General features: G+C 52.6%; 10 protein-coding genes across 10 annotated transcripts; 4 read left to right on the top strand and 6 right to left on the bottom strand.

Annotated features, from left to right (window-relative positions):
- Nucleotides 1–508: 508 nt before the first annotated feature.
- SEPMUDRAFT_151169 (uncharacterized protein) lies at nt 509–1,944 on the bottom strand. The gene has a single exon (XM_016906645.1). It carries the CDS (start codon nt 1,644–1,646, stop codon nt 798–800), a length of 849 nt encoding a protein of 282 aa, XP_016758265.1. The 5' UTR covers nt 1,647–1,944; the 3' UTR covers nt 509–797.
- Nucleotides 1,945–2,267: 323 nt separating this feature from the next.
- On the top strand, nt 2,268–5,688 carry SEPMUDRAFT_151168 (uncharacterized protein). Its single transcript, XM_016906644.1, has one exon. The coding sequence runs from the start codon at nt 2,354–2,356 to the stop codon at nt 5,363–5,365; it is 3,012 nt and encodes a 1,003-aa protein (XP_016758264.1). The 5' UTR covers nt 2,268–2,353; the 3' UTR covers nt 5,366–5,688.
- Nucleotides 5,689–5,802: 114 nt separating this feature from the next.
- On the bottom strand, nt 5,803–7,966 carry SEPMUDRAFT_165816 (cell division control protein Cdc6; the record flags this gene model as incomplete). The annotated part of the gene is made up of 2 exons (XM_016908189.1): nt 5,803–7,845; nt 7,906–7,966. 2 exons carry the CDS (start codon nt 7,964–7,966, stop codon nt 6,002–6,004), a joined length of 1,905 nt encoding a protein of 634 aa, XP_016758263.1. The 3' UTR covers nt 5,803–6,001.
- Nucleotides 7,967–8,370: 404 nt separating this feature from the next.
- Nucleotides 8,371–9,998, bottom strand: SEPMUDRAFT_71273 (uncharacterized protein). Its single transcript, XM_016909934.1, has 2 exons — nt 9,749–9,998; nt 8,371–9,687 (listed from the first exon to the last, which is right to left on the bottom strand). The coding sequence occupies exons 1-2, from the start codon at nt 9,756–9,758 to the stop codon at nt 8,543–8,545; spliced, it is 1,155 nt and encodes a 384-aa protein (XP_016758262.1). The 5' UTR covers nt 9,759–9,998; the 3' UTR covers nt 8,371–8,542.
- Nucleotides 9,999–11,003: 1,005 nt separating this feature from the next.
- On the bottom strand, nt 11,004–13,828 carry SEPMUDRAFT_151165 (glycoside hydrolase family 47 protein). The gene is made up of 3 exons (XM_016906643.1): nt 13,160–13,828; nt 11,728–13,091; nt 11,004–11,665 (listed from the first exon to the last, which is right to left on the bottom strand). The coding sequence occupies exons 1-3, from the start codon at nt 13,653–13,655 to the stop codon at nt 11,294–11,296; spliced, it is 2,232 nt and encodes a 743-aa protein (XP_016758261.1). The 5' UTR covers nt 13,656–13,828; the 3' UTR covers nt 11,004–11,293.
- A 243-nt stretch (nt 13,829–14,071) lies between these two features.
- On the top strand, nt 14,072–16,983 carry SEPMUDRAFT_91238 (uncharacterized protein). Its single transcript, XM_016910551.1, has 4 exons — nt 14,072–14,103; nt 14,168–14,311; nt 14,466–14,586; nt 14,696–16,983. The coding sequence occupies exon 4, from the start codon at nt 15,006–15,008 to the stop codon at nt 15,468–15,470; it is 465 nt and encodes a 154-aa protein (XP_016758259.1). The 5' UTR covers nt 14,072–14,103; nt 14,168–14,311; nt 14,466–14,586; nt 14,696–15,005; the 3' UTR covers nt 15,471–16,983.
- On the top strand, nt 14,229–14,824 carry SEPMUDRAFT_49964 (uncharacterized protein; the record flags this gene model as incomplete). Its single annotated transcript, XM_016909145.1, has 3 exons — nt 14,229–14,311; nt 14,466–14,586; nt 14,696–14,824. The coding sequence occupies 3 exons, from the start codon at nt 14,229–14,231 to the stop codon at nt 14,822–14,824; spliced, it is 333 nt and encodes a 110-aa protein (XP_016758260.1).
- Nucleotides 16,984–17,485: 502 nt separating the features above from the next.
- On the bottom strand, nt 17,486–18,913 carry SEPMUDRAFT_135491 (uncharacterized protein; the record flags this gene model as incomplete). The annotated part of the gene is made up of 1 exon (XM_016902716.1): nt 17,486–18,913. The coding sequence occupies one exon, from the start codon at nt 18,911–18,913 to the stop codon at nt 18,395–18,397; it is 519 nt and encodes a 172-aa protein (XP_016758258.1). The 3' UTR covers nt 17,486–18,394.
- A 181-nt stretch (nt 18,914–19,094) lies between these two features.
- SEPMUDRAFT_151164 (ribosomal protein L38e) lies at nt 19,095–19,816 on the top strand. Its single transcript, XM_016906642.1, has 3 exons — nt 19,095–19,214; nt 19,348–19,482; nt 19,564–19,816. Exons 1-3 carry the CDS (start codon nt 19,151–19,153, stop codon nt 19,626–19,628), a joined length of 264 nt encoding a protein of 87 aa, XP_016758257.1. The 5' UTR covers nt 19,095–19,150; the 3' UTR covers nt 19,629–19,816.
- A 578-nt stretch (nt 19,817–20,394) lies between these two features.
- Nucleotides 20,395–24,474, bottom strand: SEPMUDRAFT_151163 (AAA-domain-containing protein). The gene is made up of 3 exons (XM_016906641.1): nt 24,005–24,474; nt 23,865–23,943; nt 20,395–23,800 (listed from the first exon to the last, which is right to left on the bottom strand). Exons 1-3 carry the CDS (start codon nt 24,389–24,391, stop codon nt 20,487–20,489), a joined length of 3,780 nt encoding a protein of 1,259 aa, XP_016758256.1. The 5' UTR covers nt 24,392–24,474; the 3' UTR covers nt 20,395–20,486.
- Between the last annotated feature and the right edge of the window lie 64 nt (nt 24,475–24,538).

Genomic DNA, 24,538 nt, shown 5'->3' with positions numbered 1-24,538 from the left:
GGCGGCTCATATTCTGTTTCTCCCGTCAATGTCGATGATTTATTGCCGCATCACGGACGAACAAGGCGTTCTAGTGGCAGGCTGGTGAGAATGCGATGCCGGTGATGCTGAGAGATGGAATGGATGGAAGATTGTGGTGATGTCGCAGGCTGTTTCAGGTGTGAGAGGTTGATGTTATTGTTGTCGTTGTTGTTGTTGCTGATTCGTGGCATGGCTCCAAGGTTGATGGCAAGCGCACAGCCGCACCTTTCCATTCGAAAAAAGCGATCAGTCACTAGAGACCAGTGGCGTCAGTCGTGCATGATCACATGCCGCCCGGTAGATCTGTCTTCATCATTACAGTAGATAGAGTAGTACATGCTTTTCTTTTGCGGCTATATACATATAATACATAGTTCTTTCTATACATAATCGTGACTAGACTGCCTTATAGCAACTGGGACAAGATCCGCTAGAGCCTAGAACTATAGAAGTGTATTTACATCTAGTATAAACAATACAGTAGGGTATGTATACCATCGTCTATAGTAAGTAGGTATAGAAGGCAAGAATGTATAAACATTGAACGTATTTCGGGACGACTACAATCGTCTATAGTAAATTTTATATGCTCATAAGGCTCGACCGTTACCCCAGCTCTTTTAATCGCTTGCTCGCTTGCTTTGCTTGAAAACATTGCAGCTTGCTCGAGTAAAGCCAGACACGCTCATACGCAAGATTATCGCATCAATATATAGTGGAAACGTCAAAAGCAATTACACTCTCTCGTGCGAAGAAGCCGGCTTTCACAACATATCTTAGCGTCTAATGGAGATCTTCAACTCGCGGTCAAAGCTGTCTCGTGGCCCGGGAGCTCCAGAGTCACGCCTACTGCTAACACTCCTATGCCTGCTGTGCGCAGGGGGCGGTGGAGCGTCGACGTATCGATACGTCTCCCAGTCGTTGGCAGGCCGGACATAACGGCGAATTTCTCTCTCTTTCTCATGCAGCGAGTACTCGGTTGGTGGCGGCGCGCTGGACCTTCGGCTGCCCGATGTCTTGTGTGTATAATTTGATTTGGCTCCGGACATTACGCCGCTGCTAGCACTACTAGCGCCATCTCCCTCGCTTGTCACTTCGACATACGTGGCCTTGGACTTCTTCGACCCGGCGTTGCTCGCAGGTGCAGGCGGAGGCGGAGCTTCTGTAGGCGCTTTGCTCTTCGCTGCGCTCGGTGCGGCGGATGGTGCTTTGCTCTTTGCGGCGCTGGGGGCAACGGAAGGTGCCTTGCTTTTATGTTCGCTGGGAGCGGCCGACGGTGCCTTGCTCTTTGCTGCACTAGGAGCTGCCGATGGTGCCTTGCTCTTGGGAGCACTAGGAGGCGGTGGAGGCGGTTCAGGCACAGCCGTGGGTGCCTTGGATGGTGGCTTGGTGGGAGCTGCTGAGGGAGGCTTGGTGGAGGGTGGGTAGACAGAAGGAGGCGGCGGAGCTGACAATGGCGGTGGCGCTGGCAGAGGTAGAGGCGACGGTGCTCGTCGTATATACGTGCGTTCGATGCGACGCACTGGAGGAGGAGAGGGCGAGTATCGCCGAGTGTATCTTGTTGTCTCTTTGACGTAACGAGGAGCCGGGGGCCGGTAGCTGTCAACTCTCGTAGGCCAACACATCGGATGAATGTCCGTCCGTCCGCTGGCTAGAATTATCGTATCGTCGTCGCGAGTCTTGCTGTATAGCACAGTCCAGGACGATCCGATAGTAAGGAGGTATACCTTACGGGGAGCAAAGGGAGGGAGGGTGCAATGAGGAGGGCGAAGGGAGGGGAGGGGACGATGGTGTACGACCTACACTACCTGCCACGCGGGCGCTGGGCGTGATGATATAAAGGGCGCCGCATGTCCTCGCGGTGGTGTGGCAGGATTCTTATGATACACATGGATAGCATGTCGATGGCTGCGTGGAGTCCGCCTTGATTTCGCAAGACAACAAGACGAGACTAGACTACTCGCAAAGAGTCCGGGATATTGGGCTGCAGCTCCGGAGCGTCATCGCCCAGTGACCAGTGCCCGCACCAACGGCAAACGGCACCCAACGGCACCCAACGGCACCCAAAAGACACTGCTCCAGATCGGTGGGTCAGATCGGTATAATGATGAGACTACTGTACACTGTACACACACTACTACTGTACAATGAGTTGCATAAACCATAACATATCACAATGTGAGCCCGCAGAGCCGGCCACATTGTGAACCTTCTATACGTGGCTCCACTCCGGCAGCAAAGCAGCATGTGAAACTCAATACTGACCGCTGGGAGCCTGGGGGAGGGGAGATACGAACCTACCTTATTTCTCACCTACGCACCCGTTGACGACATGAGCGGCCGTTCCACGCCCACGCTGGCCAAGCCCCAGCACCACAAGCGCAACTCCTCTGCCTTCGACGCCCTGAAGAAGGTCCAGATCAACGGCGCGCGAAGTGATAATGTCTTCAGCTCGCTGCGGAACACGCAGATGGTCGACTCAAAGCCCGTCTTGCCTGCCGAGCTGCTCGCAACCATCCTGGACCATCTACCCGTCTCGGATCTATGTCGATTCGCGCAGGTCTCCCGCAGGTTGCGGGAAATGGTATACGACGATACGCGATGGATCCAAAAGCTGCACTCTATGGGTGCGTGGAGAGAGGCCGAGGCCAGGCAGCGCGCAGAAGATGCCATGAAGAGGAGGGCGGAAGCACAATTGTCCAAGCAGGGTGAAGAGTCGCGCCGGACGGGAGTTCACCAGCCCAGTAGTGCGAATGGCACGTCTGGAGAGGGTCAACGGCATGCTGGCAGCGTGACCATGTTCGATGCGGGCATCGAGGAGGCGAGATACAGAAATTCGATCGACGCACAAAAGCAGCCGCCCAAGAGGCGAGAGACGCTCGCTGATGGCTTCGACGAGCTCACCGTGAGTGGCACTCCTGCTTCACCGACCAAGCCGTTGCAGCAAGCAGATCCACAAATGGCACTGCACGTCTTCGAACGAGTGAAGTCCATCCGTGGCTATGCGAGGCAGGAGTTTGGCAAGATATATGGTGCGCTGAGTCCACTCTACCTCGATCTCGCGCGTACAACGGCACACTCAGATGCGCAGTTGTTTCGCACATATCGCGATCCAGAACAGCAAGCTCAGATACTTGGCAATCTCAAACGCTTTGCGCAATGCGACATTTCCTATGGTTGGGAGCAGCGTGAACAACGACTCGACTCCATGATCAGTGTATTTGAGAATGCTGTGTTACAAGAGTTCGAGCAGGGCTACCATGCTGACGATGTGACTGGTCGCATGCATCGATATGCCCATGTACTCGTGACGCTGAACGGTGGCAGCTCTGTTGTCAATGCCTTCATCTCCAATCATCCTATTCTGACCAGAACAAAAAGACTCGGCCAGCCGTTAGACTGCTTGGAAGGTTGTGCACCCGGTCATGTCGACTTGAACCCGGCACAAAGATTTTTTGAGGGCTTAGCGGCAGCCATGGCTCAACAAGCCCATGTGATCGACGCAACATTCCCAGCCACCGTTGATGTGCTGGCGGTGTTCTGGACACGACTCTGCCAAGATGTAATTGCAGAGTACCTTACCGTCCTTTTCGACGAAGCCCGCTCACGCGGCGCTGAAACTTATGTGAAAGCTGTCGCTGGCACGTTCGGACAGGCTCTAAGGCTCGTCCAGTCACTCAAGCCTACGAAGGCCTCTCCAGCGGACTTTGAAGACGCCTCGAAACAGATCTTGCTGAACTGCTTCGACAAGCACATCAGCTTGTACTTGGCCGAAGAGGTTAATGTCTTTCGCACCAAAGCAGAGTCGGCCGTCAGTCTGTGGGAAAGGGAATTGTCAGAGCAAGAGGCGTCGACAGAGGCATTCTACATGTCCAATGTGAGTCGCCAAGCGGCAAAGCGCGACTTCTTGTCGTCGTTCAAGAAGGTCGTCATGATGCCCGTGAACATGTTCCCTGCTTCCACGACCACCAAGCCTGCGAATGCGACTGTGGCCAACAGATCATCTGCAGCTGTCAGCTCAGACACTTCGTATACCGGAGGGCGGCCGGCTTCCCCGGCTCTTCCTGGGGCATCGGCATCGCCTCTACGACCAGGCACGCCGGCTCATGATCCTCCTACCACTGAATTGGCGGCCAAGACTGCCATCCTCAATTCACGACTCGAGCGCATCAAGTCGCTCTTCAGCATTGAAGTGGCCCTTGACCTCACCCGGTTCGCCAAAGCCTCCATTGATCGTGCTGCACTCATGATGGCAATAGGAGGCGCACATGGAGTAGAAGCGAAGAACCAATGCTCTGCCATCTTCGTTTTGCTGCTCGATATCCTGGGCACCAGACACGTGAAGGATGGCTTCGATAAAGCAGTCGGACATCTTGGACAGTACAATCCTCGCGAAGTACGCAAGTTCAAAGAGGAGAGCAAACCAGATGGAGGCGTTCCCGCTGCGTCATCTTCTCACATCGGCGTAGAACCTCTGGTCACCTTTCTCGAACTCGTCAACGTCGGCGACCTCATCCAGCAAATGATTGACGTCTTCTATTCTCAAGAACTCGTCGCAACCAAACTCATCGATCGAGACGATTTTCTCGATCCCGCTGTCAAGGATAAGAAGAAGTTTGAACAGATGCTCGACGAACGTGTCGCCGCCGGTCTCAACAAGGGTATAGACGTCCTCATGGACGAAGTTGAATACATCTGCTCGACCACCCAGCTTCCGTCGGACTTCAATCCCGGGCCCGAGAATCCCGTGGTCGACATCGGCCCGTCCGCAACCGCCACATCCATCGTGGACATGGTATCCGGACACACCGGCATGTTAGTCGGCTCGACAGACAAAAACATGCTGGACGTCTTCAACCAAGAAATCGGTCTGCGACTCTTTGGCGCATTGTGCAAACATTTCAAACGACAACGCATTTCCGTCGACGGCGCCATCATCCTCATCTCCGACATTAACCACTACTCCCAATTCATCTCCTCCCTGCGCCAAAAACCTTTACTCCCATATTTCCACGCCCTGCGCGAACTCAGCCAAATCTTCCTTGTGCACATTGACCCTCCCGCGAGTTACTTTGGCAGCAGCAACAACAGCGGAGGAAGCGGAGGAGGAGGAAAAAATTCCAGCGGCAGCGGCAACAAAAGAGCAAGTATCCTCAGCACCAAAGCCACCAGCACACAAATCCAAGCCAAAGAATTGGCCACGCTGATTGCAGATTCACAACGATATGTGGGCATTTTCCCCACGGAAGAAGTCTATGAATTTGCGGAACGGAGAGCGGATTGGTATATGGTCAAGGGAGATGTCGAGAGAGCCATGTATGGAGTGGGATGTGTGGTGATGTGAGAAAGTAAAAATTTAACGCATGTGGGTGGGTTTGGGTTGTATGAAGGAGGAAGGGAAAGCGAGGAGGAAAGAAGAAAGGAAGCGAAAGGAAGCGAAAGGAAGAAAGAAGATTTGACACGGGGAAAAACTGGACGAGGGAATATGTAGTCTTGAACGTGACAGCGTGACAGAGATGAATAGGATGTGAGAGATTCGGGAAACAGATTTCCTAGGTATCTATCAATCAATATGAAAATCGAAAATCGGGATATCCAGGCAGTTGGAGTGTGCCAAGGGAGGTAGATTTTCAAAGCAAACATGTCTAAATGGCAGAACAAAACGACAGTGCACGATTCTTTGTTTTTCCTTCGGCCACAACGACTACCTGAGCTGCGCCGACGAGCCATGGACAAGAATTCACTCGCTCAACTGGAAAATTCTGGCAAACTGCTTTGGTTCGCTAATCTATGCCTGCTCTTCTACCGTTCATGTCATATCCAACCACAATGCAACTAGACTCAAGCGCAACGCTATGCAAAACATGCAGCCCCTGAACACCCTGCTAAAACACAAGTCCGTAGTCCAAAACTTCCCTCAACCGCAATGCCATGCCGTCTGCTCAGAATCCAAACACAAGTACATCCCATACCATTCGCTTCATGCAAGCGCCCCGCCAACAAGCATCTCCTTCAACAGCTCTCCCGCAGGCCCATCGAGTGCATCATTGAGCTCTTTCAGACCAACGCTACTCGCAATCCTTCTCTCCTCTGTTAAAGCAGGACCTGCGAATCCATTCTTCTTCGGTCTTCCAGGTGTCCTGCTGGGAGTCATCGGTATGGCAAAGCTGCCATTCTTTCCTCCATCGACGGCGCTCACCAAAGATAACGTCTCCAGCCCCGAAACCACATCTCGAAATTCTACAGAAGATAAAGCGTGAAAAAGGTTCTCACGCTTGCAGAGAGTCGAGTATGCATCATATAGTTGCTTGATGCTGGGCGCAGAGCTGTTCGACTTCGAGGGAGTGGCAAACATCGTCCGATCGACCTGGGTTTCCCGTTTCTTTCTTTCGAGAGCTGCAAGAGCGCAGAGTACGGCCTTCTGTTGCAAGTTCAGTGTGCCGAGACGCTGTGTTGTACCATGTGAGAACGCCTGTGCCGTAACTTTGGCCATATGTGCTATGGTAGCTTTAGGGGCAGTGTCGATGGTGTAGACTGTCGTGATCTTCTGAGGTGAGCCTGCGGGTGACGAGAGATTGACATTCTCCATCAGGGGTGTTTTCGACGGGCTCAGTTCCAACGCCGAAGCTTTGTCGCGCGTTTCTATGTCGATCAAGTCGATTGCACGCTTGCAAATATCGAATGCCTTTCGCAAGTCACCAGTCTGTGCTGCAACCTTTTTCGCGCAGAATTGGATGGCAGCTGGGTGGAAAAATGGAAGGGCTGTAGAGTCTGCAGGTGCCAGACTTCTGAGTTTTGAGGTGATGACTTCGACAATCTGGGCTGCAGTATATGGCATAAATGGCAAGAGGTCCGGTTTGAGGTTTCGAGCCTTTAGTCGAGGAAGGAGTCGATCTGTGAGATCCAGCGCGTTGGCGATTCCAATCAGAATGAGTCGAGAAGTCGGCTGCATGGACCATTCGAAGAGGCTGTAGAGCAGCTCAAGATCCAGATCGACCAGAATATCCACTTCATCCAGCACAACCAGATATTTCTTCTTGTCCTTCGCCTTCTCACGCACAAACACTGACTTGAGATAATCGAAACCCGCATCTTCTCGCAGATCCAGATCATTTGACAGCTTCTGGCTCAAGTCTTTCGTACTCCGCACACTCATGCAATTGACGACCGATACTGGGACATTCCTGTCCTTCGTCTGCTCCTCGATGATCTCATTCAACAGCGCACTCTTGCCCGTCCCCGGAGGTCCAGAAACATACAGACATCCTGAAGATTTTGACCCAATCGCAGTCGAGACAAAAGCCGAAAGCTCATCGCGCTCGCTATCGCGTCCCACCAGTTTCCCAGGATTTGAGCATCGCGCAAACAATTGTCGCGCCTGGTTGTAGACAGAGGCTTGAGAAGGTGTCGATGGCGTCCGGCCTGATCGGGGAGTCGCCTGACTGGCAAGCACTCGGTGTCTCGGAGTGATGGGCACTTTCTTGGAAAGCGCGTCGCGGTGTCTTGGTGTTTGGGGCGCGTTTTCCTTGTCCTGGTCAAGCTTGCTCTCTTGGTGCACGCCGCTCTTTCCCACTCGGAAGTGCGATTTGACAAGAGCAGGAGACAGATCGATGGGAGACTGTACACTGGTGTGTTTGGGAGTCGCCCTCCGCGCTGACGAACGCGTCTTTTTCGTGGGCGGCTCCCGCGCGTCAAGATCCTCCTCATTTTCGCTAGCATCGACATGCTGGCGTTTGTTCGTGAATGGGTTCTCGTTCTCGTCACTAGGGGCGTTGACTGCTAGTCTTCGCTTTGCGCGAGTGGTGGTGGTGGTGGTGGTCGTGTCTAGATGCGTATCGTCAGGTCCAATGCGCCTTCCCATCGGACATGCTATGGCCATCTTACCAGCAGCAGCAGCAGCACTTCGAGTGCGCTTGCCGAGGATGGTTGTCGGTATTCTGGACATCGTAGCTTCTTGTGTCTGAGAGAAGCGAAGAAATCACGATGCAATGTGTGTATGGAAAGTGCGATGTATATGTGTGTGTGTGTGGAAAGAGAGAGAGAGAGAGAGAGAGCGAGGAAACATCGCGGGTCGCGCTTGCTATACTCGACGCGTTTCCACTTCCGACTTTCGGCCGTGACGCGCTTTTCGCGTCCTTCGCCAAGAATTATAGAATCGCGTTCCCCAGCCATCGTAACGGTCTCTACCTATGTATTTCACAGATGACAGAATTCCATCTATTCCACCCGAAGCACGTGAGAATTTATAGTGTTCGAAAGCATATGACAGTGTCTGGAAAATCATCATATACTGTCAGAAGCACGACCACATCGGAAGAGCAAACATTGGATTTTATTGCTTATCCATGCACACATTCCATGACTTCGTCTGTTCTCGTTCTCGTTCGTGTCCTGAATCAACACCGGCGTGGGTGATGTTATATGGCCGTGTGCCTCCCGTATAATGAACTCCACGCTATGCCATCACCCTTAACCTCATAAAACGCCGTTTCCCTCACATGAATCCCAAAGCAAATTTTCTCTACCTCGATTTACTCCGATCATTCCGAGAGCCTCTGGAGCCTGTTCTGGTCGTGGGCACCTTCTCCTCGCTGGCATTTCGAGGACTGAGCGATAGTCTGTGGTCCTTTCCGCGAAATATATGCAATCCCACATCCTCCGCCGAGTCGGAATATCCCTGCCCGGGCTCGCCGGAGAGTCGTAACCGCATCTGACCTTCCTCGATCAAGCCCACGTTCCTCATTAGATCGAAGAAGACTGCTTCACTGTCGTGCCGCGTCTTGGTACAGACGGCAATGACCGCTTTGGGAGACCGTGTCACGAGCGTCACGAGCATCCCTACCAGTGGTTCCAGCGTATCTGTGTTGTATGTACATTCCGAGACAATGATCAAGTCATTTTTGCGGTTCTCAATGTCCGAGGGCAGAGGCTCAAGCCAATCAAGGGATTGGAACCGAGCGGTGGAGGATATTGCCGGATTCATCCTCTCCAGGTTCGCCTCTACTAAATCTTTTGCTTCGTCGAGATCGGTGAGAAGTACATCGCAGTCGGTGATGGATTGTGCGATACTGATGCCGACAGTACCACATCCACAGCCGAGTTCAATGATATGCGTTCTCCGATATGTTGCGGATATCAGAACGTACTCGAGGAGGGGGAGAGTAGTCGGGTTATCGAGCGAGATGATGTTGTCGACGTGCTGTGCAAGAGCCTGACTCCCATCCCACAGATGCCGAGCAATGCTGTCGCCAGCGTCTTCCAGTAGTGAGAGAACTCGTCCAGTGTTGGATTTGAACCGGCGCTCCACCCGCCTGCCCGAATCGAACTGTCCTTTGGTTGGATTCAATGCACCGCTCCATACCTCAACGAATGGCGGCATGAAATCCGTGACCTTGGTCTTCCTGACCGCTACTCGTACGCATGCGGGCCATTCCACATCTTGACGAGACAAGTCCAGTGAGATGTTCAATGAACGTGCCCCCGCTGGCCATGGCACTTTTTTCCGCAAGTATATGTCTCCATCGTCTTCCTGGCCTCGAAGTGATACCACCAGATCCAGATCGTGTGGGTAGAATGTCTCGCCAAGGTCGGTGGTGATGGTAACGACAGCTTTGAGCAAAACTGTTGCGCGATCGACATAGATCTGCGGCGTCTTGAGGAAACGAACTGTTTGCGAGTCAGTGAGACGGACATTTCTTTCTCGTCGTCCGGGTAGATCAATACTGACTGTAATGCATGTCTGAGTTCCTTTGTGCCTGTATGTTAAGACAACCGCATACAGCGGCGGGCTCTGGGAGCACAAGATTGTATGGAATAAATTGTCCAAGAGAAAGAGTAAGAGAGAGAGAAAGAGAGAGAGAGCGCAGAGCAGAGCAGAGCCACAAAAGCTAAGTGGCAGAGCTTACCAGCAGGTACTTAACATCTAGAGTTTCAGAAGAGCGAACGGTGATGCCTCCGACTTCGACACCGCGCGAGACGGAGACAGATACAGAGGGAAGAGAGAGAGAGAGAGAGAGTAAGGTAGGAAGAGAGCCTCGTGTGCGTACAAGTCTAGCCGGTCCCTCACCTGGAGCTGGTGCAGTGCGGCGCAACGCCCGCGTCTCGATGTTCAACGCGGCTGGCGGTGCGAAAAGAAGTGCGGCGATGCAGCGACGAGGCGAGAAGCGCCCAGCGGTAGGGCCCAGACCCGCCGAATCAACGTCTAGTTCTAAATGATTATCCCTCTGTGGACGCGAACAACCCTAATTCATCGCGCGCCACGATCGAGACTTGGTTGGTAGGAGGTACCTGTATTTCTCACCCGTGTGACATGTGTGTGTACCTCCTCAGTGTGTGTGTGTGTGTGTGTGTACTTGCAGTTGTGTGTGTATCTGTCTCCATCACGTGTAGGTACCTGTACCTCCTACCTGTAGTGGAGGTACGGAAGCGATCTAATGCCGAGCCATTTCCACATCTCCGGTCAATGTATCGACTAAGGGATTTCCATCCAGTCAAGTTCAACTAGCAGGGCAGTCATCTACTATTGCAAGCGTTTCGGTTCCCGTACGTACAAATGTAGTCGCATCATCCATCATCCGGAAGATACTAATACTGTACCTAGTAGTCTGTTACAGGTACCTACCTGATTCATCAGTAGGCAGGTATGTATACCACCAGCATCAACAAAGACAGCCCGATAAACGAACAGTAGGTAGTGTACCAAAGGTACCTAGGTAGGCTCTACCTACACCGGACAGGCACCGCAATACCTAACCTTGGAGGTAGGTATAATCCAATCCTGATATATGCCCGTAAAAGCCATGCAGCCTACCTATGCTGTCATGTGGCGGTGGCCGGCGCTACACCTCCTCACTCCTCGAGAGTTGGAACACGTGCTATGTGGTATGACAGAATGGGGGCGCGCGTCTTTCGTGGCTTGTATATGTAGCAGTAGTGTTCCTACCTGACCTACATGTACCTGATGCAAAGTATACATAAAAAAAGTCGGGTAATTCTCCGATTGAGAGAGAGAGTTTTGAGGCTTTTGTGGAACCATGGTTTTTTCACACCATGTGTCACGCGAAAAAGAAAGTAGGTATCGTAAGGTACATGTATCTATCTTGTACAGGTGCTCGGAAGACGAAAGCTTTTGCGAGGGAAGCTGTGATTTTAGACTTACAACAACAACAACAACGACAACCGGCAGCTGATCCATCTCATCCTTTGTCCTACACGGTGCGCCCACACACACACACACACACACACACTCTCTCTCTCTCTCTTCCTAGGTATCTTACACATCACTCGGCTCTCTCTCACCAGGCTTCCTTGTTTCATCCACAACAACCTGTTTCTGTTGTTCCGCTGCCGGCACCTCCGCCATCTTCGTCTCCTGTGCAACTTCCGTCTCCATCGTCTTGGTGACCTTGATGACCTTCACTTCAGGCTCAAATCCATCGTGCACTACATCGTTCTGCTTCTTCGCTTCTTCTAGTTTCTGACTGTCCTCCTTGGATCGATCCTTCTTTCGCTGCCAACCAGTCTTGAACAGCTTCCCGAGTTGAAATTTGGGAAAAGGATGAGCTTCGGTATTGAAGACCACATCGGTGAGTGGTAAGATGTCGTTGCTGGAGAAGAGGAGGTAAAAGTATTTGAGCGTTTCGGCCTGTGATTGTCTAGTTAGCCTTTCTCTCTTTGCGAGAACAAGAACAGAAGGAGTAGACATACCAGCCAGAACGACTCCATATTATCTCGAAAGTGGACAGGATCTTCTTCCACGTTGGAGATGCTCGAGAAGCCCTCGCCGTCCGGCACCGCGGAGTGCTTGATGAAAGCCTGGAACATCTCCCAGCCCCAAATACGATACTGCTCATCACCAGTGATGCGCCACATGTAAAATAAGCTCTCGACTGTTTCGGGTCGTTGCAGGTTGTGCTTGTCCGCAGGCTTGAAGACGTAGTCCTCGCGCACCAGATCGACTGTGGAGCTACACTTCGGGTCTGCACATTTGACAAAATCTGGCGGACTCTGTGGGAGCTCGTTCGGCTTGAAGTCGTTATACATGAGGGGTGGATCGTGGATGTTGAAGTGTGCAATCTCGGGCGCCAGTCCAGTCGTAGTGTGATACATGCCCATGCACGTTTTGGTGAGCTCATGAGCGAGTCGCATATCTTCGTCTTGCTTTTCGGTCCAGTTGGGCTGCTTCTTGGCTTGGGCCAGGGGGAGGCCACCTGTGGTGGCGAGCGCGATCGTGCCGCCCATGAAGCAGACGAGATGATCCTGCTTTGCTTCCAGACTTTTGTGCAGACCACTGGGTCGCTCAGCGATCAATGTGAAATTGTTGGGGGAACTGTAGGTGATGAGATTCTTCTTCACGCCTGCCAGAGTTTCATTCCACATTTCCTGGTAAATCGGCTCTTCCGCCGACGTTTGCAAGTACTGCTTGATCAGATACTCGTAGTAGCTGTCGCCTCGACTGCCAAGTCGTATGTTCTGTCCTCGGAAGGTCCCTTTGTCTGCATAGATGAAGATGGGCACCAATCCATCTTCGGCTTGATTGTCATCCACCACGCGCATGACACGTTCTGTGTGCTCCCAGTAGTGCGTCTCGCCAGTCAGCTTCGAAAGATACTTCATCTCCAGCTGCAAAGTCGTGGCCTCCGCCGTGGAAGAAGCACCTGCGTCGGCATGTGAGGGGATCCCCTTGTGCCTCGCCAAATTCACACTTGCGAACGGCACGCCAGATTTGCTTTCATACGCTCCCAGCAATCGATCTGCAAGGTCCGTGGCCTTTTCGACATACAAATCGTCGCTGAGGTGATCATCCACGGATGCATACTTGCCATCGAACTGTGTGCTCAAGTAGTGCGCGCTCAGCAGTCCTCCCAGCATTCGAATGGTCGTCTCAAAAGTGTTGACATCGTGATCCTGATCATAGGTCAAGTTTGAGTAAATCCACTGTCTCGCATGTGTGAGTTCTGTCGTCAAATTCATGATCATCATAGTGTCCAAAGCATCAACGATGATCCAGCCCAACCCCTTGGGTGTCATGAATTTCCCAGTATGGCTGACAGGATGATATTCGTCGTACCCTGTGCACGTTCAGCATTAGCCATTTCTCCCATAGACCCTCCAGGACATACTGTGTCTCGATACATACCCCAGCCATACTTTTCATACCCAGACCAACTAATCTGAAATGCCTCCTTTACTCTTTGCGCCCTATCGTCCCAGTTGACAGGCTCAGCTCCGCTGAATAGTCCCCATCCTTTCGTTTTACTTGACGTAGACGTAGTCGACTTCTCTTCACTCCCGCCAGTGATCCAAGACAATGGACTCAGGATCCCAAACCACCAGCTCAACAGCGCAAAGACACCCAACACTCCCCCCAGTGTCCTCTTTCTCCTCATCCACTGCCTCGCATTCCTCCCACCAGCCCCATAGAAGTTGCTCGGTTTATCTTTGTACATGGGCAGACTTTCCTTCCTCCCGTCACGGAACATACCCCCAATTGTATCTCCCACTTTTTCGCTCAAGCCCGGATTGGTGCTCGAGTCGCTGTGATTGCTGTGCTGGAAGCGTGATCGCCCTGAACTTTGCCACCCCTCAACGCTATGTGAAGCCGCGCCTACATGGGGAATGCCATATCCAGACATCGTGGGCGCTATTGTATGCGCACCATGTGGACTATGTGTAGTATTTGTATCGATCGATAATAGGGGATTATTCGTAGCGCGAGTCGAGGGTGATTCTTGGTGTATGCTGGAGTTGGATGTCGACCGAAAGAGTTGCGAGGCTGGGGACTTTCTTCGAAGATTGAATGGGTCCCGGTTGGTGTTCATTCCCAAGGAGGAAGATGATACATGTATGTTACAAGAAGATGTGTGTGTGAGAGAGGGAAACGTGAAGGAACAGGCAGGCACGACAGCTGTCTACATAGATCGACACGCGGTCGACCCCTGCACGTACTCCAACTCTTAGGCGAAACGCTAGCGTGCCTACCTCAGGTACCTTACCTCAGGTACCTATACCGTCATACCGTCTTGCACGCGCGTGCTTTTCACATGAGGATAACGCATCGTAAGATCGTTGCCTGAACCAGAAGTATCTACACCTATCCCCATCGACCTGGTATATCAGCAGTCCAGCTCCCTAATCGCAAAAATAGCCATCAAGTACCTACTGTACCTTAATTCTCCTCTCTCACTCCCACTCCCCCGTCCGCAAAAATGTCCACTCCCATCGACAAAGCCCTCAACTCCAAGAACCTCTTCATCGGCTTCGCAGCTCTCATCACAGCAGCCACAGCCTGGTACGTACATACCTGAGGCCCCTGACCTTCCACAGACTACAAATTCCCCGATATAATATCCCCGAAAACCTTTATCTGTCCCCTACCTACCTACCTACCTACCTACTGTAGTATCTAATAACACCTATCCGACGAATTTTACTCATATCACCAGGTCAGTATGGGGTCAAGATATGTTCCCAGCAGCATCCTCCGACTCGAAATCGGAATCGGCAAATACCACCACGCAACCGGAAACTTGGAGTGAGGCGGAATTGCGAAGGTGGCTTAAGAAGGTAATTATAACAGCAGCAGCAGCATCTTCATAAACAAAAATACACGAGTCGCAGTTTAGGGAATGCTTTTCGCTAATGGCATGGTGGGATTCTTCTTTTCTTGAAACAGAGGAATTTGCCGATTTACGACACAGAGTCGCGAAAGGATTTGTTGAAGAGAGTTCAGAATATTCTCTCAAACCTTCACGCGAGTTCTCCGCAAGGGGATGCAGGGAAGCCGGCATCAGATGGGGAGTGAGAGAAGCGTGCGTGGATGATGTTTCTGTGTAATGTGTGATGAAGACGCAATGTGATGTGGTTTTTTTCAATTTCACTCTGGTATTACTTCAGTTTCAGTCTACCACCACCGACCGTATGGAACCTGCGTTGCTCGTGAGAGCTCGCTCTGTCCAACGCTTAGTGCGCAGCTTGATCGCAGCATGTTCAAGATGCCATGCCGCAGAAACAGAGTATCGCAAGTAGTATCAAGCCTCTCGTGTGAAACCCCCGTCCAACGCCAGACTTTTTCAAGCAAGAATCGACATCGTGCCCAAGCCGGAGTCGCAAAGACAGAGCCATCTAGTCTTCCTCGCTGTCCACTCCACCCTGAGAGAATTTCTCGACCTGGACGCCTCCTCCAACAGAAATTTAATCGCCGCCAGCGTCAGAGTCGGGGGCATCCCCGTCCTCCTGCTCACTGTCTTCCTCATCGTCTTCCTCGTCATCTTCATCAGCAGCAGCCATCGCTTTCAGAGCTGCGATTTGCTCCTGCTGAGCGCGCTCTTCCTCCTCGAGCGCCTGTAGCTCCTGTGCGTTTGCCTCGTACTGGGCCTGCTTCTTCTCCGCAGCTTTCTGCGCCTTCTTGGCGGCTTTGCGCTCCAATCGCTCCTGATGCTCCTTCATGAGCTTGGCGGTCAATTGACGGGTTTCCTCCGCCTTGCGACGCGCCGCCTCCACAGCGGCAGTGTTGTCGACCAACAGCCGAGCTTTCTTGCCGATGACATCGGGAGTGGCGGATTGGGAGGCCGAACGCTTGAGAACATTGGCGGCTGCCGAAAGAGCGGGACTGGGCATTGGGGTGGGCGGTTTTTCGACAGTCGGCGCAACCATGGGTGCAGGTGGCGGCTTGTTGCGATGCTGTTTCGGCATGACAAAGATGGTGTCTTCTTCGTCTTGCTCATGCGCAATGGCTGGCGGCATGTGTTGATTTCTCAACGTGATCTGCTCGGTGGCTTCTTCGAACTCTGAGATCTGCATGATTCGGGAGTTGTATTCCTTCCTCAAACGCATTCGGACTGAGCCGTTGGGTGGGAAGCCTCGCTCTTTGGCGATCTTGTTGAAGTATTTGCTGGTTTCAAGCCGAGTGCACCCGTCCGCGCCGATGAACTCAGTGAGTTCAGCCTGCGCTGGCAACTTGCCAAGGTGCTGCTCAAAAGTGGCCATATCAAGTGATTCCGTTACTGGTGGCATCGTGGTGTTGCCTAAAGAAAAAGGTGTGACTGAAGAGAAGCGAGTGACTGAAGGAGTATCAGTCACAAAAAGTGAGTCGCTAGCGTCGTCTTCGCTGAAAGAGGCTGCGCGTTTGGCTGAAGTGAGCGGGTCCAGCCAGCGCGTGTTGCGATCACTTGTTGCTAGGTTACCTGTGTTGTCAAGTCTGTGTGCGACGCCATAATATTGCCCCTCATCATTCGATTCTCGACGAGCAGGGCGGCCAACTGCCTGAAGGGGCGGCTGCTTGTTAGTTATCTGTGCGCTGAAGTCACCTCCAAGCTTAGAATACTTTGTCATGTTCCGCAAGGCGTCAGTCGCACGGGGCTGCGCATCCCAGGCCGGCGCATCGATCATCTCGACGGCCTCGGAAAGGTCTTCTTGGGGCGGGTTGAGCTCGCGGAATCTTTCGGTACGCAGTATGCAGCCAGCAGCGTCAATGCTAGCCTGCTTCCGATACCAGAAGATGAATCGGGCCCATGGCTCGATGCCGTATCGCGTTTCTACGTTCCAGTGATTACGGTGAATCCTGCTTCGCTTTTGCGGGATCTTGTCTGGTCCGGTATGTCGAATTTCGATGGCGCAGTCAGGCTGAACTCCGCTGGCGCGTACAGGCTGTGCGCTGCGTAAAAGCCAACCTCCTCCATTGATATCCCACTCTGGGTCGAAACGGTGCTCGTGGCTCTCGTTCTGCACGTTTGCCAGGATTTGAATGCTGCCCACGCCCGGCCGGTCAAGGCTATCATCCTCGTACTCTATAGCTGATAGGTCCACCATCTCCCCAAGTTCCTCCACAAACATTTCTGCATCCCAGATATCCAGCGGCCCTTCGATCCGCGAGGTCCAGCCTGCCTTCTCAGGAGGACAGTCGTAAGCTCGCTCGAACTCGAGCGCACGGTTCGAGTACTGAGCAGCTTCCTTTTCGAGGATCCTCTCATCACCCACGAACGAGCCGTCCACAACCAGATCGAAAGAAGCCGCCAATACTGTGCCGATGAACCTTCCTTTGATCACGAGCTTCTGCATAGCCTCCACAGGCACGAAGCACTCCACAATGTTCTGGTCGGTGATGCTGCCAGGCAAGACGTATTCCTTCAGTAGCTTGCCATCCGCGTACATGGAGAGCTCGAGCTGTTGATCGCTACCTGCGCGCACAGCCTTCATAGCGGCGGCGTGCGGTTTTCAAGACTGGCGTGTAATAGGCTGGCGACAGCAAGTATTCGAAGAAGGTGTTGCGTTCGTTTGCGTATTGTCCAATGTAGCAGTGCAAAGATTTTGTTGTTCTCGTCGAGGATGGTTGCTGTGGTTGTAAAATTTAGGCGCCAATCTGGAGCTCACAGCAATAGGAGGAGACACGCTTCGGCAATTACCAACTTGTACCCTCACCGGGTTATGCCGGGCAGCCAGATGAATGTCAGATCACAATTCACTTCTAGCTCCAGCTTCAACCGCATGACTGTTGAGATCGGTTCACTCAATCGCGGTACATTCACCGGTCCAAGTGAGCGGTCTGTGTGAGCCCCGCCAGGAGCTACTGATTCTGTCTCCAATCTCTTTATCCGCCGGCAGATTACTCCACTGCTTGGTCGACAAGTCGCTAGGACTAAGGACCGCGAGAAGAAGAGGTTAGCCTCAAGCAGTTTTCAGTGCAACGCCAATCGTGCGCGCGTCGTCTATGCCATGTTTATCCTGAATTCCACGATGGGAGGCAACCACTTTCAGGAGGCGCTTCATGTTCCAACTGAGGTCATTACTACGTGATCACAATGCTCAAGACCGAGTTCTCACGCATGTTTCAACAGTAAATGAGGAAAAGTGTCCCAGTTGGATGATCCTAGAGGCGCAACAAACATGCTGCTATTCGTGCGGAGGTCCCGTTCCTTGCCTGAGCACGAGATCCCATCCCATCCAGCTGGTAGCCTGCGCCATGAGACATAACTTTGATGATAGACATACATGTACATGTATGCTCATGGTAATGTCCTCGTGTCCTCCTTTTATGGTAGCCATTATGCAGCCTCGGAAACTGTTACTGCTGCGAAGCGGAACTTATGCTACCGCAAATGCCGCGCTCTCCTTAGACGTAGCATATCTCTGCATGACTAGGCAGTGGAAACTGAGCGCTTCAGCTTCAGCTTCATGTCTGCAATGCTTCCCAAAGTCCCAAACGCAATTCATGCGTAGTCCATTTCCACAGCTTGCCTCACTGGCCAGCTCTCTCGGGCGTCCATTGTATGATCAATATCTAGCGCCGTAGCAAGGCTCCTTCCCCATGCCTTTCCATATCCTTTTTCATGAGATTCCATGCCAGGCAATCTGAATCTCTATCCTGCAGGCTCTCTCATACCACGAACCGGAAGTTCTGCATCTGAATCACCCAGGGCCTGCCCTTGCCCGCAGGTTCCTTGCCTGGCACAAGCACAAACTCCTCGCTGAATCCTCTGAGCTCTCCCTCCTTCCTCTCGTTCAGTCTCACATAGCCGCTGACTTGCACACCGATACTGACGTTCCTCTCTAGGTCCCTCTTCCGCCCTTCCTTTGCAACTTCAGGGTCCAAGCTTGGATTGATGATCTGACTGTTGAGACTCTGCACCTCGAAATGTGTGTATGGCATCTCCGAGTACTTCTTCTGGAAGAGTTGTGGATCGTTCGTCAAGTCACCGTTGTAGTTGATGATGGGCAAGTTCCTGGAGGGTGTGGTTCCTGCGAAGGGTGGGCAGTAGAAAGAGGCGATGGTGTTGCGACCACCAGCTGTTTTGAGGGCAGTGTAGTAGGTGTCGATAAATGACTCGGCGGTTTCTGTTGCGACTTTGGTGAGGTCTGTTTGGGAGAGCGGAGGTACACAGACCGGCGCCTCCATGTTGAGTTGTGCTGTGTGGGATGAATGGGAGGTAAACACCATCGCCGTTTCCGTTTTCATGTGAAAGACGCGAGTGAGGTGGTCAAACTTGTGCCAAGATTTCGAGCCCGAGAATCTGCCGAGACTGCCGTTCCCGCACTCTTCGATTTTGATGTGTTGCTTGATTGAATTCGAGGCCAGCGACGTCGAAATATACCAATCTCACCCCACCCGCACATCGCCCACCGAACCGCCATCATGCCTCGCGAAGTCACCGACATCAAGAGCTTCATCGAGATCTGCCGGAGAAAGGATGCTCGCTGTATGTCGAATCACCAATTTAGAATGTGAAAAAGTGGAGGGAACAGAGGATGGAGGATCGAAGAGAGAGAGAGAGAGAGACGAGAACACAGGATTGAAACGAGGACAACATGCTGACAGTGTGTGTGTTCCAGCTGCTTGCATAAAGAAGAACAAGAGCGCCGGTGTCTCGCAGACCAAGTTCAAGGTCAGATGCCAGAAGAGCCTCTACACCCTTGTCCTCAAGGACACCGACAAGGCCGACAAGCTGAAGCAGTCGCTCCCACCGGGTATGTAAAGATCTTCTTGCAAGAACAAGAGAGAGAGATAGAGAGGACGGACCACAATACTGATATTATGATTTGCGCCAGGACTCACCATCATCGAGACACCCAAGAAGAACGCCAAGGGCAAGCGCGTTGCTCAGTCTTCGTAAGCGCATACGGGCGGGCATAAAGGGAGCAATTGGCGTTGAAAACGGACATGGCGGCATGACGAGGAAAGCTGTATACTCACCGGCATGGAATCGACGATTTGAGCGAGCGCCGAGCTGGCATTGAAGCTAGCTGGTAAGATGAGATAGCCTACGTGAAAATGGCAATTGCGACTTGATCCTGCACACACACAACATGATTCGTTCGCAACCAGTCTGGACATGTTCTCATCGACAGGACACACATTTTGCAAGCAGGCACAATCGTGTCCAAGACATCTCACACCATGCCCGAAATTAAGCTGATGCCCAGCAGTACCTCCTACTCCACGTAGAAGTCCCCAATTTCACCCTCGTATGCCTACAAGAGATGTTGCATATTTAGGTAACGCTTTCCACAATCACTCCTTGTCCGTCCCGTCTCAGGGTACATGTAAACTTACTGGCGATGGCTTGATGATGCACAATGCTCAAATATGTACCTAGGTCCCTAGGTAGCCTCCCTCAATGAACGCTTTTCCTTCAGATATACGCGGGAGGGATGAAAAATTCCTTATGCCCCTTTCCGAGAGGGTGGAATGTAAAGGCATGATAATAATAGCAGCGAGAAACTGAGAGAGAGGGAGAGAGGGAGAGAGGGAGAGAGGGAGAGAGGGAGAGAGGAGAGAGAACATCCCATCTACTTACATAAGGTATTCACTCAACCCACATAGTAAGCAAATAAAGTAGGAAGGTAGATATCTTCCCATCCTCCTCCTCCTCCTCCTTTCCAAAGTAAGAAAAAGGCTACCAAGGTCTTTCAACCTATATACCTATCAAGTCAAGTCCAAGACCATTTGAAAAATCTCAAAAGTCCCATATCTACATCAAACTCGTCCTCCCCCCAATCTCCGACCCGCCCTGACCATCCTGCAAATCCCCATTTCTGCCCACCACAAATTCGCGATAAATCCTCGCGAGTCTCTGTTGTTCTTGTGCGCTAATACTCGCTCTTGTCTCGCGTAAACTCGATTCGACGTGTTTCCAACTAATCACCGGTTCGGAGTTTTGTGCGCTCGAGCGATCACCACCACCACCATCAGGAAGTTGTCCATTGATGTGATCCGGATGATGATGATGATGATGATGACTCATGGCACTTCCAGGTCTGGCAGCGTGGCGTTCAGCTTTAGCTTTCTTTTTGACCAGTTGAAGATTTTTTAATTTTTCTGCAATGACGGCTCGTTCGGCGGCTTGTTGGGCGAGAGCAGCAGGAGAAGAGGTATCCTGAGAGATGTTGTTGTTGTTGACTTGGCCTAGTTTGAAGTATGTGAAATCTTGAGGATTGCGACGACCGGATTTGGATTTGCTCTTCTGTTCGGATTCGAGGCTGCTGCTGGCTGTTTCTGCAGAGGGACCGAGAATGTCGTGGATGGCTTCGAGGTGCGCGTTGTACATTACTGCTTGGAGATCGGCTCCGGAGTAACCTGCGGTGCGGCGGGCGACTTCGTGGAGTGATTCGGGACCGGTGTTGTGTTCATTGGAAAGATCGGGGAGGAGGTGAAGTTTACTGCTGACGGCTTGCAAGATGTCGAGACGATCTTCTTCGTTGGGCATGTCGCATATGAGTGACTTGTCGAGACGGCCGGGACGTAGCAAAGCCGGATCGATCAGGTCTGGCCGTGATGTTGCAGCTAACACGTACACGCCAGATAAGCCTTCTGCACCATCCATCATGGTAAGCAGCATGTTCACAACACGATCTGTGACACCGGTGCTGTCATGTCCACGCTTGGGTGCGATAGAGTCGAACTCGTCGAAGAACAGCACACAGGGTTTTGCGGCTTCTGCACGCTCGAAAAGATCTCGTACACTCTTCTCCGATGCACCAATGTATTTGTTCAGGATTTCAGGGCCTTTGACCGAGATGAAGTTGAGGCCACACTCGCCAGCTACAGCAGACGCGAGCAACGTCTTGCCACATCCAGGATATCCATATAGCAGCAGACCAGAGCGCAACCGCAGGGGACACTTGGCAAAGAGGGGCGCGTAAGTAGTCGGGTACTGCAGAGTTTCCAAGAGTGTTTGTCGCGTCTCCTTGAGGCCACCGATGTTGGCGAATGTCGTAGTTGAGGAATGCAGCGTGACGCCCCGCAAAGAAGCTGGGGTGAATCCCTTCAACGCCGAAGTGAAGTCTATGTCGGTCAGACTGACTTCATCGGAGAAAGAGTCCTCTTTCACTGCCCGCATCAGTGCTTCGCTACGAGCACGAGAGACGAGGACAGCTAGATCACCAGGCATATATCCGTCAGTCTGTCCAGCAACATCCAGCAGATCCAGATCTGGGTGCTCCTCCTCATCCTCCTCCTCCTTCTCTTGTGCTCCCCCTAGCCCGTATGCGGAGCTCGGCCTCGATTGCTCGCCATCCGAGTCCTCCATCCACGCGTTGAGCTGTCCACCGTTCTGCACCACAGTCGCTGCAGCACCACCATTTCCCGACTGGTTGGCTTTTTTGACAAGCAATTCGAGCACCTTTCTCCTCCCGTCTTTGCTCGGTGCTTTGAGTGCGACAATGTCGCGGACCACATGTCCTCCGATCACGATGTTATTGACAGCCTCTTTACTCTGCGCAGTAGCGAGCATGACCACGCCGCTGTCTCTCGTACACCATTGACGAACAATCGAGCATAGCAATTCACTGACCTGCTTGCTGTTGACGTTGCTTTGCTGCTCGAGTTCGGTTTCCACGGGGCACATTTTATCCAGGTCGTCTAAGATCACGAGTGCGCGGCCGCCAATCCGAGCTCCCCAAGACGCTGAGGCAAAAACCCGATTCAGGGTTTCCTTGATAGTCTTGACTCGTGTTTCGTCGCTGAACATGGCTCGACAGGGAAAGTAGATGATGTTGAAAAGATATTCACTGCGAAGCTGGTGTGCCAGCAGATGCACCAAGGAAGTTTTTCCAGCTCCAAGACCACCAGTCAGCAGTACCGAAGAAGTGTGCAGTAAGCTCTTGCGAGTTTGCTCAATCACGGGATCTATGCCGACCATGCTTGGAATGGTCTCCGGCAAGTTCTGGCCGGGTGGCCATTGGGGTCCTTTCTGCTGTGCCGTCATCTGCTGTATCGACAGCTCAAGTCTCCTTTCAGATCCAATCAGCCAGTTCGTCTTCGGCTTCGAAGGGTCGCCCGGTGGCGGAGGCTCAAAGTCCAAGATACCGCCAGGCCAGCTGTCTGAAGGAGGAATGTACATGCCATCCGTCAGAGGTCCCTCTAGTATCTTGTTCGCTGACAATGCCTTATGCACTTGCTTTGCACTAGCCTCCTTTTCTGCTTGCGACTCGCCACCAAATTTGAGACCTGTCGCCTTCTTCTCGGCTGGTGACTGCGAAAAAGGGGTAAGCCGCAGCTTCTTGACGATTGCTTCTTTGCTCGCTTGAGCCGATGGATCCTTCAGCGCAGAAGCAGTTCGTGGCAGTGGTGCTGGAGCGGGATCAATCCGTACGATACCACCGACAATTCCAACGGAGTCTAACGCCGCACACAGCAGCGTAGAAAGCGCGACATGTCTGCTATCTGGAGCATCGTCCCACGCCGATAGCTTCGCAACCACTTTCTGAGCATGTTGCTGATCAGGTGCAGGTCCACTCTGCGGATTCACCGGCTCTTGCAAGCCCGCGGGCTTGATTACAGATACTGCCACCCAAGTCACGCCTCTCAACGTCTTGGAAAGCAGATGCTCGCGATCAACCCAAATCTTGAGCCCCTCGTCTTTGAGACTGTCGCCACCGTCCTCGAACCACTCGTTCTGGAGCGATCTGGTGACACCTCGGAGAAAGATTGGAGGTCTCGACTTTTCAATCTCCTTCTCGCTCTTATGCCTGGCTTGACTGGTCGTGCTTCTGCCGCCGGCACTTCGTCTGCCCGCGCTAGTGGTGCTTCGATTGTCTCTGGAGCTGCCCTGCTTCTGCGACTGCCTCGTTTTAGGAGCCACTATCACCTCCGCATCTGGCGCAATCTTGACAAAGTTCTGTGTGCTTGCTGGCGTGGGGGTAAGAGATGTGACTGTGATGTTAGCAGTAGATGTGGGCGTAAGGTGCAGTGTCAGAGGGTGCATATGCCCAGCAGCTGGATTGGGGAGAGCTCGGACTTGGGAGAGAAAATTCATCTCGAGGAAAGACGAATGAAGCTCGATGACTATGGCGGGTGGTAAGTATAGCTGTTGCGGTGGCACTGAAAATCGTGGGTACAGCGTGCTTACTCTCCCAGTCGGTAGCAGTCAGAGGCTCGATATTGACAGTATGGGCTTGCGGCGGATCTACATGCAGCGATACGCTAGCCTACTGGCCTCCATCAGCCTATGCAATATCCCATGCCTGCTCGTTGTTGTCTTGTGCCCACCTTCGTGCCCGCGCTCAAGCCCAGTCGTCTTGCGAAAGTGGCATCGATCTCGACAGTCGCCAACTCTCTATCCTGCGAGCCACCTCGAACTCCATCGCGTCCGATCACGGGTGTTGGCTTCGACTGCGACTGCATACCAGTCCACCCCACAAACACCGACTGCGTTGTTGCTGGCCTCGGCTTCCCATCTGAACCGGTCGGCTGAGCCTGGCGGTACTGCAGCTCAACCACGACATTCTGCGCGACTGTGTTCGCGTTGAGCAGTAGAGCCACCAGAGAGGCCGGCAGATTGACCAAACAGCTCCTCAGACTGGGAAGCAATGCGAGCTCGACGCTCGTGGTCGTGGTCGACGACGCGCCGCCAGGTCTTCTGCCTGCCACCGACATTCTGTGCACAATCTCGTCAATGGGTCGGGTCAGTGTAGGGAGGAGAGGCCATCGGTGTGGTGGTAAGCGGACGCGTGCGGGACGCTCATCGAACATGCAGTTGCATGTGAGAGGAAATAATTCATGTGCTCGAAGGGCACTGCGAGG

Source organism: Sphaerulina musiva (genome assembly GCF_000320565.1).
Source record: "Sphaerulina musiva SO2202 unplaced genomic scaffold SEPMUscaffold_9, whole genome shotgun sequence".
NCBI classification, from domain to species: Eukaryota; Fungi; Ascomycota; class Dothideomycetes; order Mycosphaerellales; family Mycosphaerellaceae; genus Sphaerulina; species Sphaerulina musiva.
The sequence above is the reverse complement of the archived record's forward strand: the minus strand, read 5'-3'. Positions and strand labels throughout refer to the sequence as shown.

What these genes read in the sequence shown, in the direction of transcription:
- SEPMUDRAFT_151169 (XM_016906645.1), bottom strand. Translation starts at nt 1,646, where the DNA reads ATGTGTTGGCCTACGAGAGTTGACAGCTACCGGCCCCCGGCTCCTCGT.
- SEPMUDRAFT_151168 (XM_016906644.1), top strand. Translation starts at nt 2,354, where the DNA reads ATGAGCGGCCGTTCCACGCCCACGCTGGCCAAGCCCCAGCACCACAAG.
- SEPMUDRAFT_151165 (XM_016906643.1), bottom strand. Translation starts at nt 13,655, where the DNA reads ATGTCTGGATATGGCATTCCCCATGTAGGCGCGGCTTCACATAGCGTT. An exon ending in GTATGAAAAGTATGGCTGGG is followed by an intron (nt 13,092 to 13,159) that starts GTATGTATCGAG and finishes GAACGTGCACAG; the next exon opens with GGTACGACGAATATCATCCT. An exon ending in ATATGGAGTCGTTCTGGCTG is followed by an intron (nt 11,666 to 11,727) that starts GTATGTCTACTC and finishes AGACAATCACAG; the next exon opens with GCCGAAACGCTCAAATACTT.
- SEPMUDRAFT_91238 (XM_016910551.1), top strand. Translation starts at nt 15,006, where the DNA reads ATGTTCAAGATGCCATGCCGCAGAAACAGAGTATCGCAAGTAGTATCA.
- SEPMUDRAFT_151164 (XM_016906642.1), top strand. Translation starts at nt 19,151, where the DNA reads ATGCCTCGCGAAGTCACCGACATCAAGAGCTTCATCGAGATCTGCCGG. An exon ending in CCGGAGAAAGGATGCTCGCT is followed by an intron (nt 19,215 to 19,347) that starts GTATGTCGAATC and finishes TGTGTGTTCCAG; the next exon opens with CTGCTTGCATAAAGAAGAAC. An exon ending in GAAGCAGTCGCTCCCACCGG is followed by an intron (nt 19,483 to 19,563) that starts GTATGTAAAGAT and finishes GATTTGCGCCAG; the next exon opens with GACTCACCATCATCGAGACA.
- SEPMUDRAFT_151163 (XM_016906641.1), bottom strand. Translation starts at nt 24,391, where the DNA reads ATGTCGGTGGCAGGCAGAAGACCTGGCGGCGCGTCGTCGACCACGACC. An exon ending in GCTTGAGCGCGGGCACGAAG is followed by an intron (nt 23,944 to 24,004) that starts GTGGGCACAAGA and finishes GGAGGCCAGTAG; the next exon opens with GCTAGCGTATCGCTGCATGT. An exon ending in GACTGCTACCGACTGGGAGA is followed by an intron (nt 23,801 to 23,864) that starts GTAAGCACGCTG and finishes CACCCGCCATAG; the next exon opens with TCATCGAGCTTCATTCGTCT.